Source organism: Patella vulgata, chromosome 1, assembly GCF_932274485.2.
Source record: "Patella vulgata chromosome 1, xgPatVulg1.2, whole genome shotgun sequence".
Taxonomy (NCBI): domain Eukaryota; kingdom Metazoa; phylum Mollusca; class Gastropoda; family Patellidae; genus Patella; species Patella vulgata.
The window spans coordinates 75,108,741-75,127,955 of NC_065879.2; the positions used below are offsets into that span (position 1 = coordinate 75,108,741).

The 19,215-nt window shown below is 34.1% G+C and overlaps 1 protein-coding gene across 1 annotated transcript; it reads right to left on the reverse strand.

Annotated features, from left to right (window-relative positions):
- Positions 1 to 1,554: 1,554 nt before the first annotated feature.
- Positions 1,555 to 19,180, reverse strand: LOC126808714 (60S ribosomal export protein NMD3). The gene is made up of 14 exons (XM_050533644.2): positions 18,978 to 19,180; positions 17,307 to 17,441; positions 16,450 to 16,543; positions 15,890 to 15,970; positions 13,150 to 13,278; positions 12,581 to 12,750; positions 11,986 to 12,082; positions 7,494 to 7,611; positions 6,424 to 6,566; positions 5,774 to 5,889; positions 5,052 to 5,124; positions 4,222 to 4,322; positions 3,655 to 3,725; positions 1,555 to 2,727 (listed from the first exon to the last, which is right to left on the reverse strand). The coding sequence occupies exons 1-14, from the start codon at positions 19,019 to 19,021 to the stop codon at positions 2,591 to 2,593; spliced, it is 1,509 nt and encodes a 502-aa protein (XP_050389601.2). The 5' UTR covers positions 19,022 to 19,180; the 3' UTR covers positions 1,555 to 2,590.
- Positions 19,181 to 19,215: the final 35 nt, after the last annotated feature.

Consider the following 19,215-nt stretch of genomic DNA (forward strand, 5'->3'; position numbering starts at 1 on the left):
AACTATTGGGAATTTACATTACAACAATTGCACCCTTTATATTGAAGTCAAAATAAACTTGGTTAAATCTGATGTGTTATTTCAGTTATTGATGGGACATGCTTTATATGATTAAAATTTTACTTCCGAAGATTAAGAGGGATTTTGTTTGCATACTAATGTTAACTCTGTTTTGGGGTTAAAATGTCAAGAGAAAAAGAAATGAGATTTAACGCCCACTCGACACAAACTAAGTCATATTTGGACTAACACATGTTTCATCAGTGTGAGCAAACCAGAGGACCCAGAGAAAACCCATGAGGTTGGACAGGTGACCCTACCACTTGTCACGTACAATCAGGGAATCAACACCATGCCACTTTGACTCAAATTACAGATTTTGTTGAACATATAATCAGTAACATCCCAATCTTGGCTCTATATTTGGGAGTCAGTGAGTCTAGCTCTGACTCACCAACCAGGAGGTCCTAGGTTTGATCTCGGTTTTGCTCAAGAAAATTCCTCAGGATTTTCAGTTAAGGTTTCACCATGTCAGTAATTTAAAATGGGATGTCTGGCAAAGAATAGTGTCGACTGATAATCCTGTCTCAAACATGAGAGAACAGTATCCATGGTAACAAGTTGATTTAAATTTATACAATCTATTTCTATAACTTTATAAGTACTGTATTATGCATAAAAGACTTCACTATTAAACATAATTTTGATAAATGATTTCATTTTACTCCATTTCAATTCTTTCAGTCAATTACATCGCTGTTTACTTGATGTTATACTGGCCACATAATACATGCAGTTTTCGAACGGTATAAACTTTAAAATCAATAAATGCACTCACAATGCTATTTTCTCAGCAGTTGTCGAGAGGGAGAGAGAGAAATGGGGTTTAACGTCCACTCGACATAAACTAGGTCATTTTGGAACTAATACATGGTTCAAATTTATTTAAATAATTCGCTGCGCGTAGGGGTCTTTAGCAGTGGCAGGAAACTGGAGAAAAGCCACGAGGTTGGACAGGCTTCCCCATTCCTTGTCACGTACAACCAGGGAATCAAAACCAGTCAGTTGACTCAATGACAGACCTTATGATACAGCGCACATGCTAACCATTTGGCCAGACCGGCAGTTGTCGACGCGTTGACCAAGTTTGTTCTCACCTCACACCAGCTAACGAGGAAGTGTGGGATTTGAGAACGGGAACGTGTTCATGAACGCATTCCCGGCTGTTCGAGACCGATAAGAACCCATTCTCCATCCGTTCCCTGCACCGGAACACTGTTTCGAATACACCCAAGGAATTAAACGCAAGAGTAGACTGTAGCACCAGTGTACAGATCACTGCATCATGTCTGTCTTTATTAACCGGGATGGTTTACAAAACATGTTGGACTCCATTTAATTTCTAAACCTTTTAAATGTTAACAGATAACTGTACTCACTACCAAAGTAAATCAAAAAAATGAACAAAAATCAACACATTTTTTCTACCGAAAGGAAAGCGACCCCACTCTGCTTGCCCTCTCCCAATTAAAAAACAACTCTTTTACTGTAGAAACAAATATTTTTTTTCAACATGAATATTTATACATACAAGTATGTAAAATAAATATCAGCACTAGAATTTTAAAAAAAAATCTATTTCATTGACTATATTTATAATACAGAATATTCACATGCTTATTTGTCAGGTTAATTTATGTCATTAAGTGGATATTGAGTTAAAGGGGTTAACCCTCATGACTAATGTCAAGATAAGATATTTAGATCTGAAGTGTTATGGGACAAGTTCTATGCAAATAAAATTTTGTTTTAGAAGAGTAAGTAGACATTGGTTTGTTTACTAATTCTAGTTTCATTAATGAAACACGCAATGAATTATATCTCAATACTACACTAGCTTTAACTGAATGAAAACAGATTTTCGTACCACAAATTAAATCAAATGAAATCAAGTGTTGATGAGATTTTAAAAATTAGTTCTCTATTAGAAATAAACCACACTACCGTAGTCTTCTTGGAGTTAATTGACCGTGTACATTCATACAATTTTATTTCAATATTGACAGTACGTCACACATGATTGTAAATGTACAGTATCGTCTATATGTAATAATACATATAAATGCGAATACCATAATATATATATTTTTATCAGCACTGTTACATATTATCAATTTGTATGTCTTTTCTTTAAGAAAAATCAAAAGAAATAAGATATCTAAAAATACAACTGGAGAGATAACTCAATATATATTCTGGTCTGATTCTTCTGTTTCAAAGTCATGAATATTCAAACACTTTTCTTTGATTCTAGGAAAGCAAGTCAACAGAAATTGCCATGGAAATTAGAAAGAATTTCTATAAAGAGAGAACTGCTATAAACAAACTCCATGAAATAAAAGTGATTAATTACCAGTCTTGGTATTTCTTTGGACTGCTTAATGATAATTTTAATTTTGGAGTCTAGGAAACCTAATTCAATCCACTAAATGTTATTTGCCATTAAAAATGTCTCAAGGTACAGTTCAATTTGTCAGTCATAGGACAACAATAGGGTTAAGAATAATCTGAGGTAGGTTGGAGACGCTGGCTATTCCATCATAGCAGCACCCTCATCTCCTGTAGCATCTTCACTAATACGTAGATCATCTAACATTTCCTGTAGGCTGATCTGAGGTACTCCCTCATCATCAGTATCATCTGTATCCACGGCCAACTTATTACGATCTGTAAATATATAGAGAAATGAAATGAAATGGGGTTTAACGTCCTACTGTTTTGCTCCGAACTGGGCTCATGAAGACGGGCATACGCCATATAGTGTGCTATGAGGATAATTTTGCCCGGACAGCGGCACTACGGCCTACTCTTATATCGAATTCCAACTGTCAAGGGATCTTTTACGTGCACGCCAATGTGTACACGGGACCTCGGTTTTTCGTCTCATCCGAATGACTAGACAGCTGTCCTTGTCAGGCCCTCCGTCCTGCATCACTGACAAGGGGGAACCACGCCGGAAAATCTGGATGAACTTTCTCGGCCAATGCAGGGATCGAACACCCGACCTCCAGGCTAGCGAGCCAGCGCCTTACTCACTTAGCCACCGTGATCCCCAAATATATAGAGAGATATTGGGTATAAAGTCCATTTAACACAACTAAATCATTTCAAGACTAACATATATCTCCTTTTTTGCTTACAGAAAAATGGATTAATTTCACACGTTTAAAGGGACTGTCAAGGTTTCACAGGATAGTGTAACTAACACTTGAGCTGTAAATTTAATGCCAAAATGTGAATGATATAGCCTATTTAACTTTTCTTCTGAAGCTTTGAAATGATTGGTAGATTTGCAGGTCTACTGGATTCTCCTGGGGGATTTTTTTTGTTTGTTTTTTTTTTTCATTTCTGGGGATTGCCACCTCTGATCTACATTTATACAATCATGAGATCAAACTTCCAATCTCTGAGTTTATATATTCAATATACTACTCAGATGCCAGATATGAAAAGAAATGAAATGGGGTTTAACTTCCTACTTTTCTGCTTTGACTGGGCTAAAGAAGACGGCCAGATTCCTGATAAATTTGGCACTATTCGGCTCTGCCAATCTCTGCAGGTCTGACTGATCCCGAAGATTGTAAAATAACTCACCAACATATATATTAACATTCTGTCTATAATCTTGATCTTCTTCTAAATCTTCTAAGAAAGCTGTATAATCTCTGTAATATATATCATATATTGTCAATCATCACAGCATATATTTCAAAACTTCCCTGCCAGAGGTGAACAGCTGAAAATCTATTCTATAAATAGTTCCATATGTAATTCGACTCCACCAAAAAAGGTTAGGCACTGAAACATGTGCCCCCTCCCCACCCACAACAGCAGCTAAAAAGATCTTTGCCAATAATGGAAACATTTACAAGACACTGATAATTGATGAAGTGGTTGTACTGAAAATTTTTGCCACATGGAATGTGAAAAGTTTGTCACCTCTGCTATGCGAGCAATTGTGGACGATGGACTGAAAGACAGGGGCAACAACAAAATATGACCAATTTAAATGTGGGCATATAAAAACTTTATGTGACTTTCTTAGAAAAAGTAACTTTAGACAGATTTCTAAAATGCACATATTTTTTGCCTGTTAAGTGAGTACAGGAACTGAGTATTTTTTAAGAAACTGTTTCAAGTAGTTATAATACTTATATATACCTTTCTTCACTAGCTGTTTCAATTCCCTCAGCCATTCTTTTTAATTTCCACTTTCTCTTCTTGTTTCGAGCTGATCTATCATAAACTTTCTTTACTATAACCTATAATCATGATTAGATATATAATTTACTATAACCAAACATGATTATTTTCATGATTAGATATATAATTTACTATCATCTATAATCATGATTAGATATATAAATAATATAAACTATAATCATGATTATAGACAATACAATATGAAGGGGGAGGTTTCTTCCTTTATACCAATTAATGTTTAATGGGAAAATGGCCATTTGCTGTTTTCATAGGCAAATATTTCAAAGGGCTCTGTCTGAGGTAGGGTTGCAAAATGATCTAATGCATGCGCTTTAAATCACAACTGGAGTGATTTCAATCCACAGTTGTACGGGACAAGGAGAAGGGTTACCTGTGAAACTCATAAGCTTTCTCTGGGTCTTCTAATTTCCTCCTACAGCTAAAGACCACTATGAGCAAGTGATATTATTGAAGTGACTGGAGAACTTACCAAACAGCCAACTTACCAAACAGCCAATTTATATGCCATAAACATAAAATTAGAATTTAACGAAATTAACCTTAAGATTCAACAATTTCAGTTAGAAACACTTCTTAAAAAATCCTGAGGCAATTTAGTTGAGAGTCTAGTGCTCTTAGTGGTCACAGGGAAAGACAAAACAGTAAATACTCCTGTCAGTGGTCACCAATCAAATATATCCTATCTAACACTTCAAAATTGATGAGATGGATTTAAATAATAAAATGAGTTAAATCGGACGATATATCTGAAATATAAAAGAACTCACCACATCAGGTACTCTGTCTTGTTTAATTTTTTCAAATTGTTGATTATTGATGTTGGCGTTATTAAAATCAAACCTACAATTATAAGTCATATATTATCATTAATATCACACTGCTGCTTCTCCAAACTCTACCATTAACAGAGATCTTAGACAGCCAGTACAAGGATCAGATCTAGTTCTTACAGTAAGGTGGAAATAGCCTCAAACTAAAATTGAAGTTTAAATCTATTAAGTGAAACCACAAAGCCAGCAAAAGTGAGGATGTCAAGTGATGACCCAGAGGAGAAATCTTGATCTTGAATTAAAGACCATCAGTATCACCTTGAGAGAAACAAAGACTGTAGTTTTCGACTGTCATCAATGGAAATCTACTGTGTATTTCCTTACAAGATCTTTCACAAAATCTATTATATTATGCCATAATCACAACAGAATACAAAGCTAATAATTACAACAAAATATTTCACAAAATACATGGAATATAGCGAATATCACAAAAGAGAGAGAGAGAAATGGGGTTTAATGTCCACTTGACACAAACTAGGTCATTTCGGGACTAACATATGGTTCAATTTTATTTTTAATAATTCGCTTGCGTGTAGGGGTCTTTCAAAGTGGGAGGAAACCGGACAACCCGGACGAAACCCACGAGGTTGGACAGGCGACCCTACTCCTTGTCACGTACAACTGGGGAATCCAAGCCAATATCACAAAACTCTTACCCTAGAACTGTATCGCCTTCATTTAATAAATGTCCTAGATGTGTTCGTGTATAATATTGTTGATCATTAGAAGAAAGATCAGACATTCTAGCTACCCAAACATCAGCCAATACATGCTGTAAATAAAATATCCTAATGTGAAAAAGGTTGACAAAAATTCAGAAATTACAACATTACACAGAATTATGGTTAAGACTCAAAAGCTGTCAAAAAACACAAATATTTCTGACAAGGCCCGCATCAACAAAATACGATACTATTTGACCAGTTATCATAGCTAAAAGTTTGATAACATCACATTTCTGATCACAATACAACTGTTTCCATCAATTTGGAACGTTCCTTTGTGAAAATTGGGCACGCCAAGAGTCAAGCCACAATCATTCAGTACAAGTAATAATTTTTTTATCTGACAATATGTTGATACCAGCGGATGACCCGGCGTTGTACAGGTTAAAAGTAGTATAACTCTGAAACCGGAAGATGTTGACCTATGTTACTGCCCGGTCCGAGCAACCCCTATACACCAAATTTTCAGCCTCGGGACAGTCCTGGTGTAGCCGCCAACCCTGAACAAACAGATTGACAAATCAGACAATGTCAAATGTCCGGTAGCCATGAGTTTATTAAAGTGACTAAAACTATCTTACCTTTTTAGAAATGGGTTCTACATGGGGTTTATCTTTATCAGCAACTATTTCAATCTGCATGATCATGAATTCTGCTAATGATTTAGGTGTTGTTAAACTCTGAAACTGATCGTGCCAGTAGTTGGTACCAGAAATATCTGCAACTGAAAATCAAAAATTTGATTTAGTTCATAAGGTCTGCTATATTTGTACATGCACACAAAAGTGTACAGACGTGGAACCCTGTTTTTGTTCTCATATAACGGTAGGCCTACCTATTATACCACAGCTGAGAAAAGATATATAATGTTGCTTCAAATATATCTCATTTTCTTTATGTAATACTCTTCTAGAGTGCTTTTCAACAACCACAATTGCTTATTATTAGTACAAACCTTTAATTTTGTGTCATATCTCTTATCAATTATACATACTATTATAAAGTCTACTTAGGTCTGTTAAATACTGTATTGTATATCTTCAATATTATTATAAAGTCTACTTAGGTCTGTTAAATACTGTATTGTATATTCAACACGCCTACCATTTTATTTTTAATAAAAAAAAACCTTTGATTTGGTATTATATTTGTCATCCATTTCAATTTTTTACCTTGTTGACCTATAACTTTACGAAAATATCAAGAATAAGGCCACTTAGTTTGTATCTAAAATATAGTAAAATACCAAGACAGAATGGGAACAAAGTCAAACCCTGCCACCAGATTATTCTAGTTGACTATCCTGTGATATCTGGATTTATTTTTCCCACAATATATTGTATCAAATAGAGAGGATTCATTTTTTAAACTTTACAAATTTCAGGGGCACACAAATCAACAAATAATACAAATATATAAAACTTAACACACAACACAATCATATGGAATACAAGTTACTTGAAGAGTTTATTTCAGCGACGTTTCGACGAGGGTTCTCCTGTCTTTTTTTTTTTGCTTGATAAAAACGGGAGAACCCTCGTCGAAACGTCGCTGAAATAAACTCTTCAAGTAACTTGTATTCCATAAAATTGTGTCATGTGTTATTCTCATCCAGTTACTAAATGCCACTTAAACAATATATAAAACTTACTCTGTAACGTAAAAGGATCTATAACATGTATTAACTGTGATACACTATAACAGATACACAGTGGGTTTATATTTCCTTTACTTGTTGCTAATTTCTTAGGTAAACATACAACATCATCCTGTAAATACAAATAATTTATTACTGTTTCTTAGGTAAATATACAATATTATTCTGTAAATACAAACCATTCATTACTGGAACCTGATCAGCTATCACCCTGAATTATCATATAATTTGTTTCCATAATTACTTGGCAATTGATGAAGTATCACCCTGAATCAATGGTAATCCTTTCACTCATCATACACAAAAAAACTATGGGCACAATGTAAAGGCGCTACTCCCACGAGTTCCTTCACTGGCTTATCTTAGATATATAAATAAAGATAGGTTGCCAGGCAACAAAACATACGCCCACAGCAGCTATATCATCCGGGCAGTCAACAAAAGTTGAAACATTTATAATACATTAAAATCTGATTAAGAGTAACAACTCATTAAGTAATTATCAGAAAACCATTAGAATTTGTTTGGTTTTTATAAAGTTCTGCCCCATGCTAATGTTTAGTATACAAAACTTTTAACATCATGGATTTAGCTGTTCAAGTCATAAAGATTCATTGAAAATCAATATACTTGTTCGTCTCAAGACCTTAAACACTGTGTATAAATTTAAAGTCAATCGGATATTAACTTTAGCCTCTAGAGCGTCCACAAGATTTTTCAAAGTGATCAAGGGCCATAACTCTGGCAAAAATTATCGGAAATCGCTGAAAATCAATAAGCTTCTTCGTCTCATGGTCTTCAACACTGTTCATAAATTTAATATCAATTGGATATTAACTTTAGCCTCTAGAGTGTCCACTAGAATTTTCAAAGTGATCAAGGAACATAACTCTGGCAAAAATTATCAGAAATCGCTGAAAATCAATAGGCTTCTTCGTCTCATGACCTTAAACACTGTGTATCAATTTAAAGCCAATCGGATATTAACTTTGACCTCTAGAGCGTCCACAAGGGCCATAACTCTGGCAGTAATTATCGGAAATCGCTGAAAATCAATAGGCTTCTTCGTCTATGACCTTAAACACTGTGTATAAATTTAAAGTCAATCAGATATTAACTTTAGCCTATAGAGCGTCCACAAGCAATTGTGAACGCCGGACCGCCGGAGAGGGGTGACAACAATATACGACCACATTTCAATAATAATAATAATAATAATAAAAACTTTATTTAATGAGGCAACGTATTTAGTTTGCAAAAAAAAAACTAATCTTCCATAGGTCCCTCCTAAACTACAAAGACATATATACATGTAATATCAGGATAAATTTAAAATCATTAGAAATGCAATAGCATTTTAAAGTGGGAAGTTTGATAAGTCACTCCCAAACTACAAAACATATACATTATACAAGTAGAATATAGGAAGAACACTATAATTACACACAAAATAAAATAGAATGCAGTTGCAAGTTAAAAATAATAAGTATGTCATCAGTTGAATATTATGGTTCCTTCAGTGTGCAAAATAAATGAGTTTTCAGTTTAATCTTAAAATTTTCAACATTTTTACACATCTTTATATCAAAAGGCAGATTGTTCCATAAAAGACATGCAGAATAATGAAAAGTACGTTTCATGGATTCCGTTTTGCATTTTTGAAGAAAAAGAGATTTACTGGTCTGTGAACGGAGCAAGATATCCGTTTTGGAAACAAGAGATTTTTCAATAAAATGGAAATTTAGATAAAGTGGAGTATTAAATGTAATAATTTTGAATGATAAGACAATTTTATTGTAAAGAATCCTCTGTGTAAGGGTAAGCCAACCGAGTTTAGTAAATAAAGAGGTGGACGGAGTTTCAATCGGTGCATCAAGAATAGCTCTTGCTGCCCTCTTTTGTAATTTTAAAAGAATGTCTAATCTACTTTTGGTAGCATTTCCCCAAATAATAGAGCAATAATCAAGTATTGGTAGTATGTAACTGTTATAAAACAAAATTCTTGTCTCGTAAGGTAAATGATCTTTTATCTTATTTAGGAGAAATATTTTTGATGCAAGTTTTTTAGACATATCTGCTATCTGTGCTTCCCAATTAAGGTCTTGGTCAATTTGAATTCCAAGTAATTTTGCGGTAGTAACCGTCTCAATTTTCTCACCATGGAGTGATAAAGTTAGGTTTTTCTGATTTCTTTTGTGTTTTGTTGAAATCAGCATTGATTTTGTTTTCGAAGGATTGATTACCATCCCATTGTTTTCACACCATTCAGCAACCAAATAGAGATCATTTTGGAGATTTTTGGCGATGGATAAAATATCTTTGTGTGAACAATGCAGGGTACTGTCATCAGCAAACAAATCTATCTGACTTGATTCAATATTGAGTGGGAGATCATTTATAAAAATTAGGAATAGGAGAGGACCCAGGATCGAACCTTGTGGAACCCCGCATTTGACTGTAGTAATTGAGGAGGTAATTGATCCTAAACATACTTTTTGCTTCCGTGAGTCAAGATATGATTCAATCAAAATTTGTGAATTATTATCAAATCGATAAAGATGTAGTTTTTCAATAATAAGCTTATGATCAATGAGATCAAATGCTTTGCTAAAATCAAGATACACTATACCACTCATCGCACCATTATCGATAGCATCAAGCCAATTATCTGTCATTCGGATCAGTGCAGTAGCACATGAATGATTTGATCTAAATCCAGATTGGTAAGCATAAAGAACATTGAAGGTTTCCAAATAAGTTTGAATTTGAGTGCTCAAGTGCCTTTCGAATATTTTTGAAATTGTGGGGAGAATTGAGATTGGCCTATAATTGTTCGGATCATCTTTAGCTCCCTTCTTATGTATAGGAATAATTTTAGCCAGTTTAAGGGCACTGGGGAACATGTTTTGAGAAATACAAAGATTAATGATATATGTCAAACTGCTACAAATTGTATACGCAGACAATTTTAAAATTTTGGGTCCAATACCATCACACCCAATGGCTTTGTTACTATTTAAACTCAATAAATGTTTTAATACCTCTGTGGTAGTAATACAATTAATAGAAAAGTTGTTATTTGGGGGAATCTTATCATTTACGTAATCTGATATCTTTCGTTTGCACTCTTGAGAAAGTGGTGTATAGGGGGGCTTAATGTCATCAGTTAAATTAGTGAAGTAATCATTCATCACATTAGCAATAGCATTTAGATCATTAACTGTTGTTTTTCCATATTTAATACTATTGGGATAAGGGCAATTATTGGGTTTATTTTGTATGTCACTAAAATATCTCCATATGTTTTTAGATTGCTCTTCATTTTCGATAGAGTCCTTGATAAAGTTTTTTTTGGCTTTATTAATGAGATTTTTGGTTTTATTTCTCCATATTCTATAGTCGTCACACCTCTTGGAGGCTTTAAAGAAGTCCCTGAACTTTCGGGCTTTATTTATTTCCTCATTAAACAATGAAAATTTTAATGTCATGGGCTTTTCTGAAACGTTTTTACATTCTGAAATTGACGATAAATTTATTAATATCTTTGGTTATGATCTGATCAGAAAAGATCGACTGAGCAAAAGTGGCGGAGGCCTTATCTTATATGTAAATTCAGATCTAAAATATTCAAGAAAACTTGATTATGAACATCAAAATATCGAATCCATTTGGATTGAACTCCATCCAGAATATGAAAAATCATTTTTATTATGTCTTGTATATAGACCACCTTCTTCGTGTACAGGTTGGTTTGATGATTTTGAAACTAGTTTAAATTCCATAAATACTGGTCAATCTATTTATGTAATAGGAGATTTTAATATAGATTATTCAACTACTGTTCCAAAACGATGGGAAAACATAATCAATATGCAGGGATTACATCAATTAATTACTGCCCCTACACGCTGTTTTAAAAATTCTTCTACTGTCATTGACCATCTATATACAAACACACCGGATAATATTGTTGAAATTAAAGTTCCTCAATATGGTATTAGTGACCATTTTCCGATTATTTTTATCATTGGAAACTGCAAGAGAAAAATCACAAAACACAACCACTTGGAAATTCTATACAGAAATTACAAAAACTTTGATGATTCTAATTTTATTAATGATCTTGCTAAAATTCCATTTGAACTAGTCGAGTCAATTGATGACCCAAATTCTGCCCTTGATACTTGGTATAACCTTTTTATAGGTGTTTTAGACTGCCATGCTCCGCAAAAGCGAAAAATAGTAAAAAGATACTATCAACCGAAGTGTGGGCGTATAAAAACTGATTTATGATATCTAAACCTGACAATTATATCAAAATCACAAAATGTGATTGCATTGGTTTTCTTTTAATTTGTTCAACTAATTTGTACAAAACATCTCCCAATTTATTCCCCTTGCAATCAATTAGGAATTACCTCCCCTGAAGTTTGAGGTGGTCTTCAACATGAAATTTCCCATTAAAACAAGTTACAATTATACATACCTTACAAACAGGAATAATTTCAACGGAGAAAGTAAATTTATACTGATATTTATTACTATGTATATCATGTGATATTAACTGTTTAGACATCTGATACCTATAGAAGAAATACAATACGATTATATTAAAACATTAATGATCATTATCTTGAGCTAAACATAGTTTATTTCCACTGAAGTCGTAAATGAGAAAGAAACTTAGTTAGTAATGGTACCAGAATATATTCAACAAAATTTAAATCATAAAATCACAAACATTAATTTATCGAATTTGAGGCAATTATAATTTTCGTAAATGTTGCCACAAGCATTACAGAAAGTGTTACAGATAAGACAATTTTGTCCATGTGTTACAAATAGGAGTTTGTAAACAAAGTGTTACAAAGAGAAATTTCTGCCAAAGTATTACAAAAGTTTGCACCACAGTGTTACAGAGGTTTTTTCCCTTGTATCATATTACAAGTTTAGAATCAAATGTTACATGCATCTAACCCAAAACTGTAGAAGTACAAAACTTTATAACCAAGTCAATTAAAGACTGAAATTAAGCTCATTGCCCAAGTCTCTACGTGCAGGACATATAATTTATTACATACCTGGAAGGAACATGTGACGTGAGAAAATCTGTCATTTTTCTGGCATCATCACGATTAACATAATAAAAGTTTAAACCACCATCAGTATTTTTAATGTTGTTAGTTTTAGTATGAGCTCGATGTTTTAATATCAGCTGTTCTAGGTAATAAAACGTCTTCTTATGATCAGTCTGACAAAAAAGAGAAAAATATCAATGAAGGAAAACGTATCTGTTATTTCAAAGTTATAAAAATAATCACATTCCAATCGCTTATTTTCTTAGTTCCATTCAATGAGAGAGTCTTTTTGGATTGGTTGGCCTAAATTAACCTAGAATACCAACAACATAAGTAAATAGAAAATCGAAATTGCCAAAAGCGAGTGATCATTACGTGTGGTCCAATAACATTACTTTATAACCTTACAGTTATATGCTTGCACATAGATTATCAGCAAATACTAGAAATGAACAAGACTTTTCTTCGAGTGTTAAATTCCACACAAGATGTGTAGAAAATAGAGGGTATTAATTTTGAATATATCAAAATTATTTTTAATTTGAATAAAAAGAAAATTATTTCTTACACACCTTTTGTCTGACTTGAACTAAAGCTCTCCAGAAATCTTTAGCTTCTACACGATGACAATCTTCACAGAACTGGCCATTAATAGTAAACTCTACTACAAATACTTGTTGTAATATAGCACCATTTACTACCTAAAAAATACATCCATTCACATTTCTGAAAGTCATCGCTAAATACAAAATACTCTTTGTCAGATGTTAGAACATTTAGTTAGATTATTAGTTTTGGCAAATGATAGCAGTTGAAAAACATTACCATTTTTAGTTTTGGTTACTTTAATATAATTTGTTTATTATTTATCGTTAGTTTTGTCATTTGTCCCTGCTTTTGCGCCATCTTTTGTGTACTGTCACCCTTTTAATTTCTTTTTAAGATAACAATGATTTCTTCAGGTCAGATATATAACTTTTCTGGTAGATACAGATATATTGTTAGGTTAATTATAAATGAAATGAACTGAAATGGGGTTTAACGTCCTAACTGTTCTGCTCTAAACTGGGCTAATGAAGACTGGCATCCGCCATACAGTGTGCTATGAGGGAAATATTGCCCGTACAGCGGCACTACAGTCTACTCTCATATCGAATTCTAAATGTCAAGGGATCTTTTACGTGCACGCCAATATGTACACAGGACTTTGGTTTTCCATCACATCCGAATATGACTAGACAGCTGTACTTGTCCGGCCCTCCGTACTGCATCACTGACAAGGGGGAACCACACCGGAAAATCTGGATGAACTTTCTCGGACAATGCTGGGATCGAACACCCGACCTCCAGGCTAGCGAGCCACCATGACCCCTAATTAATATATAGTAAATTGATCTAAAGTATAGAATAAGCAATTTGTCCATTATTTATCTCTTATTGTCGAAGATTAAATCATCTAGATTAAGAATATAGTCTTGTCAACTATGGAGATTATTATAGGTAGTATTGCATACTTTATGTAACAGAATAGAAATTTGTAATGATATTCTAATTAGGTATAGGCAACGGCTAAGACAAAGCGGTGGAATGTGTGACATTGTCGCTAATTAGTAGAAAACATGGTCATATTTCCATGATCGTCACTAAATAACTATCGTATCAATTTTGAAATAAATTACACCATTGCAATCGTCTTTTCTTTCTCTTTATCACTGATACACTATTTATATATTTATTGCAAGAGAAACAGTAAAAAGGGAATTTTAAATGACTCGTTTCAGCCGCAAAGGCCGTAATCCGGCCGTTGGATGCCAAAAAAATTGAAAATTTTAAGTAGTTTATAAAACCCCAAATTTAGCAGCAAAATAAGCATAGAACCCATCAAAATAATACAGCAAAACTAGGTACAAAAATGTTCGTTATGATCTTTAGATTTTATATTTTTTCCGTTTTCTCCGGCACCTGTTGTTCCAAGGTAGCGCAAGCCAAGAGCATGCAAACTGCCGTACGCTAGTGACGTCATTGCTCAAATAGCTGTTCGGTTTTTAACATTCCGGCCCCTCTAATTGCAGAAATATGTAAGTAAAATCATGATTTTATTCAGAAACATATTAAGAATAAGACTATATGTAAAGCATATCCGTAAACTATTCCCCATATATTTATATTTGGCGTGTTCTGACGATGTGTAATTTAAAAATATATCAAACGAACAAAGCACTCGGTAATAAAACACTGGTTTTAATTTTTTTTCACGGCTGAATTCAAGCATTCTGGCAACATAGTCAGCTAGATATATGAATACATATTCAGCGAAGCTAGGATTCTGAATTATCTATCGTCTTCATGAATTTAGAAAACGTCTTTTAACAGTAACGGGTAGTTTTCATTTTCGACCTGTGACTTCAGTTACTTTCTGTTTACTTTTCCACCAATCAGGTATGTATATTTTGTCACGTGACTAAGTCGACGAAATACCTGATTGGTGGAAAGGCTCATAAATATGTAAATTTTACAACAATATTTCTTTTCACACTTTGAATTGAATTTATAAATGTTTCTGTGATAAATTTAGTATGAATACAATAAAGACAGCATGGATTTTGAAATTATTTATTTTAGTTCTCAAATACACAAAAATATATTATCCATTTCTGTAAAGGTGATGTGATACGAGACGGGGCTAATGAAAACGGGCATTTTTCGGCTTTTTTGCTCCCGCGGAGCAAAACAGTGGCTGGGACCATTTTCTGTGTCTGATATCTTTCTTTAGGGCCTTTTCAAGGCTGTCAAAAGAATTAGGGTTACTATGGGGGCCATTGTCAGCTGATATGTGGAAGGAAAAACCTGCGGTACACTTAGAATTAATTTTATGGAGGGGTCAAATGGCTCCAGAAGCAGATTTTGTCATGGGCAGTGGCTTAAAAATGTCATTTTAAAGGGTCAACAGTTTCAACAGGAGTGAAGACACAGGCATTTCCTTGCATTTATTCCAACAAGGCAGTAGGTACTCTATGTTAAAGAAGTTACAGTTGTGTAAAAAGCTTACTTTTTGATATATGGGGGGTCAAAACCACTTATTTTTGCTATGTCCGAAGTTGGTGGGTACCCCAAATCCTGTAACTGGCCATATTTCACAAACTACTAGAGATAATCAGTTGAAATTTTCAGGATGTTTTTATCTTAGCAAAATGAAACTATTGATACCGCAATTATGTGTTTTTATTCACTTTAAAAATTTGCTTGCCTACACCTATTCTAATATCATTACAAATTTGTTTTGAATATTTTTTTAAAAAATCAATTAAATACCTCTTTTTGAACACTGAGCTTAACTTTAATTCTTTGAGAATGGGGTTCTGTCCAAATAAAACCAGCATCCACTAAATTTACCTGAAAAATATAATTCACACAACTTTAAGAAGATTATAAACTCCATTACCCTATTAACCATGAAAGGCTTTAAAATTTAAAGCCGTTTGGCACTGGCCTGGAGAGAGAGAGAGAGAGAGAGAGAGAGAGAGAGAGAGAGAGAGAGAGAGAGAGAGAGGGGTAACATCCACTTGACACAAACTAGGTCATTTTGGGACTAACATGTTTTTCAAATTTTTATTTCAATAATTCGCTTGGGCGTAGGGGTCTTTAGCAGTGGGAGGAAACCAGAGGACCCAGAGAAAACCCACGAGGTTGGACAGGCAACCCTATTCCCTGTCACTAGGAGAACTTTCAGGATTTTTCAAGCCCGGTTTTCATTGGACAAGACTTTAAACCACTAATATCCCCACAGACTTTACTTCATTATATGTATACACCTGTATTTTAGGCAATTAATGAGTAATTCGTTGGTGCAAGTATCAATGAGTAATTATTACCTTTGCAAGACCCTTAAGTTTCTTCAAACATAAACTAAGAAGTTCTCTAGATTCAAGGTGAGCTGTAATCCATGTTGACGGTGGTTGTAAATATCTGAAAAATTGAAAATTTCATAAACTTAACTTGATTTGAACAATTCTATAAAACATCATGTTAAGGTACAATACTCCAACTTTTGTAATATCCTAAAAAAAATTAAACATGTAAGTGCTTATAAAATATGCAATAATATCATAATCACTGTAGTCTAATACAACTTTTCTGGCGTAAGTCCCCGTATGGTAAAAAAAACCCATCAAAACTCTGCACTTAGTACAGAAAGATAGTGATCTAAAAGTAACAGCCCTGATGGCACAGAACTTGCTAAGGGAGAGAGAGAGAGAAATGGGGTTTAACGTCCACTCGACACAAACTAGGTCATTTCGGGACTAACAAATGGTTCAATTTTATTTCAATAACTCGCTCGCGCGTAGGGGTTTTTAGCAGTGGGAGGAAACCTGGGGACCCAGAGAAAACCCACGAGGTTGGATAGGCGACCCTACTCCTTGTCACGTACAACCAGGGATTCGAAACCCCGCCAAGTTGACTCAATGACAGACCGCATGATACAGTGCGCGTGCTAACCATTCGGCCATCCAACCCCCCGAACTTGCAAAGGACATGACTAGGCTGAAATGTCAACACATCGGTTGTAGAGAGCATCAGGCAATTAATGCACAAATCACCTATTTACATAGATTATCAATTTTTAGCTACAGCTTTTTATGTGTTATTTCCCTTATTGAAGCTAATGATTACAAAAGAAAACTTTTATTTTGTAAAATGTCTGGTTTTCTTTTTATACATATTACTTTACCTTTCACAACCTCTACAGAAATAAAGAACACCTTGTTTGGGTATTCCTTCTGTAATATCAACTTGTGTTGTTAAACAAGCAACACACATATTAGAAGGGTTGGGTTCAATCTGTGCACTACATAAACAACACAAACTGAAATATAGAAAATAAATCACACTCACATAACACTATGTATATTATAATGTATAGGATTTTTACATTTAGACACTTTTAATGATCACCCTTTGAAATTTCACTCCATAATATCATTTACTGGGGCAATGGATATGGCAGGATAGAGTGAAATTTACACGGTTTATAAGGCCTGTCAACCATGTAACTATCATGAGTTTAATTACACTCCCAGCTTTAATTATACGTGATAGAGTAGGGTCACCTATAAACCCTGTTTGTGGACTCCCTTCTCCAGGATCTTTGATAGGCTACATCCCTAAATTCCACCATTCAATATACTTGCATTCTAAAGCCTTTGTGGTGTTAATAAGTTATTCTAAAAACCTGAATGTGTTTATTAACTGTTTCCTAGCATTTCTAACTTAAACATTAGATTTAAATAAATAGCTGACCATTCTTACTATAATAGCTCAAAAATAGATAATGTAAAATGAAAATATTGAAAATTTCATTCAAATTACTTCATTCTGAGCCAAGTTATCACTGTGTGTAGTCTTGACAAGATGTGTGCATAGTGGTAACCAGGGTGCTGATATTTGAGACTTAGCCTCGCTTTCCCACTTTTAAATTAAATTTTTAAATGGCGAACCATTCTAATCTAGTTAAAATCTTGAGTATCCGATGCCATCGAAAGTTGATTATGGTCTTGTTTTGTTAATAAATGTCTAATTAAAAGTTTATACAACATTGCAGGCCTAAAGAAAGACCTGTAATAGGCAGATTTAGCTCTTGCATAAGGTTTGTTTAATAATGCTGATTCGGACTGTTATAAATATGGCCTACTTAAAGTTCAATATCTGCAGAAAACCAAAACTTGGCACAAGACTGATTCATAAGAAAAGGGATGAGGAAAAACAGTTTAAAGTTGGTCATTTGAGCTAAAAATTATAGGGTCAGTCGTCCAACCAAAAACACTGGTGTTTTTTATAAAAATTTTTGGCCTTCTTTCTTAATCTTAGTTAAGAAGTTCAAGTTGTGGAATCAAATATGCCTGGGCTGTGGTTGACTTTTGGCATTTGTTGACGTCAACATTGAGCATGCCCCAAACAAAAGTATAACCATTCACAACAAAATCTAATATTCCCACATGCTGCTGTCTAGAAATTTAGACGCTATTGCACTTTCGCACCTCTACCGGTTCCCGTGGTCATGGAGACTTGAAATTTTCAGGAGATGTTATTAAGGCGAACTAGCCATGACCTCACACAATTTCAAGTCTCTAGCTTAGTAGCTACAACCACGGGTAACTGGTAGAAGTGCGAAAGTGCAATAGCGCCGACATTTATTTCATATTTACATTAGATCTCGATCTAAATCAGATGATAAAGAATAAAAGATACTCATCGATCATCACAGTCATAATATGGATTCATTCATGAAAAAAAATTACACTTTTGTGACTTTACAGATACATAGTATACTATAGTAGTAGGCATACAGTGAAAAAGTTTGTCTTTTTCCTGAACCCTCTGGTAATCCAGGAATGGAACTTACATAGTGTTTGTTGATGTCAAGACATCCTCTGATAGAGCCTGCATTTTGGAAACTGTCAATCACTCCTATATTATAAATTATGGTCAAAATCAACAATATATTTATGAAAGGATTTCATAACAGGATTGCCATGTGTTAGGCAAGTGTGACGTCGGTAAATTGGAGTTATTTCCCTCTAATTAATATTGGCCCGGTTATCAAGTCTTAATATATTGTTGTCACAATCAGCTAGATTCGT

Excerpts from the sequence above, each read along its gene's own strand:
- LOC126808714 (XM_050533644.2), bottom strand. The coding sequence starts at position 19,021 with ATGCAGGCTCTATCAGAGGATGTCTTGACATCAACAAACACTAT. Across the intron at positions 6,567-7,493 it reads AGATCCTTTTACGTTACAGA|TTGCAGATATTTCTGGTACC; the intron begins GTAAGTTTTATA and ends TTTGATTTTCAG. Across the intron at positions 5,890-6,423 it reads TAGAACCCATTTCTAAAAAG|CATGTATTGGCTGATGTTTG; the intron begins GTAAGATAGTTT and ends TTTTATTTACAG.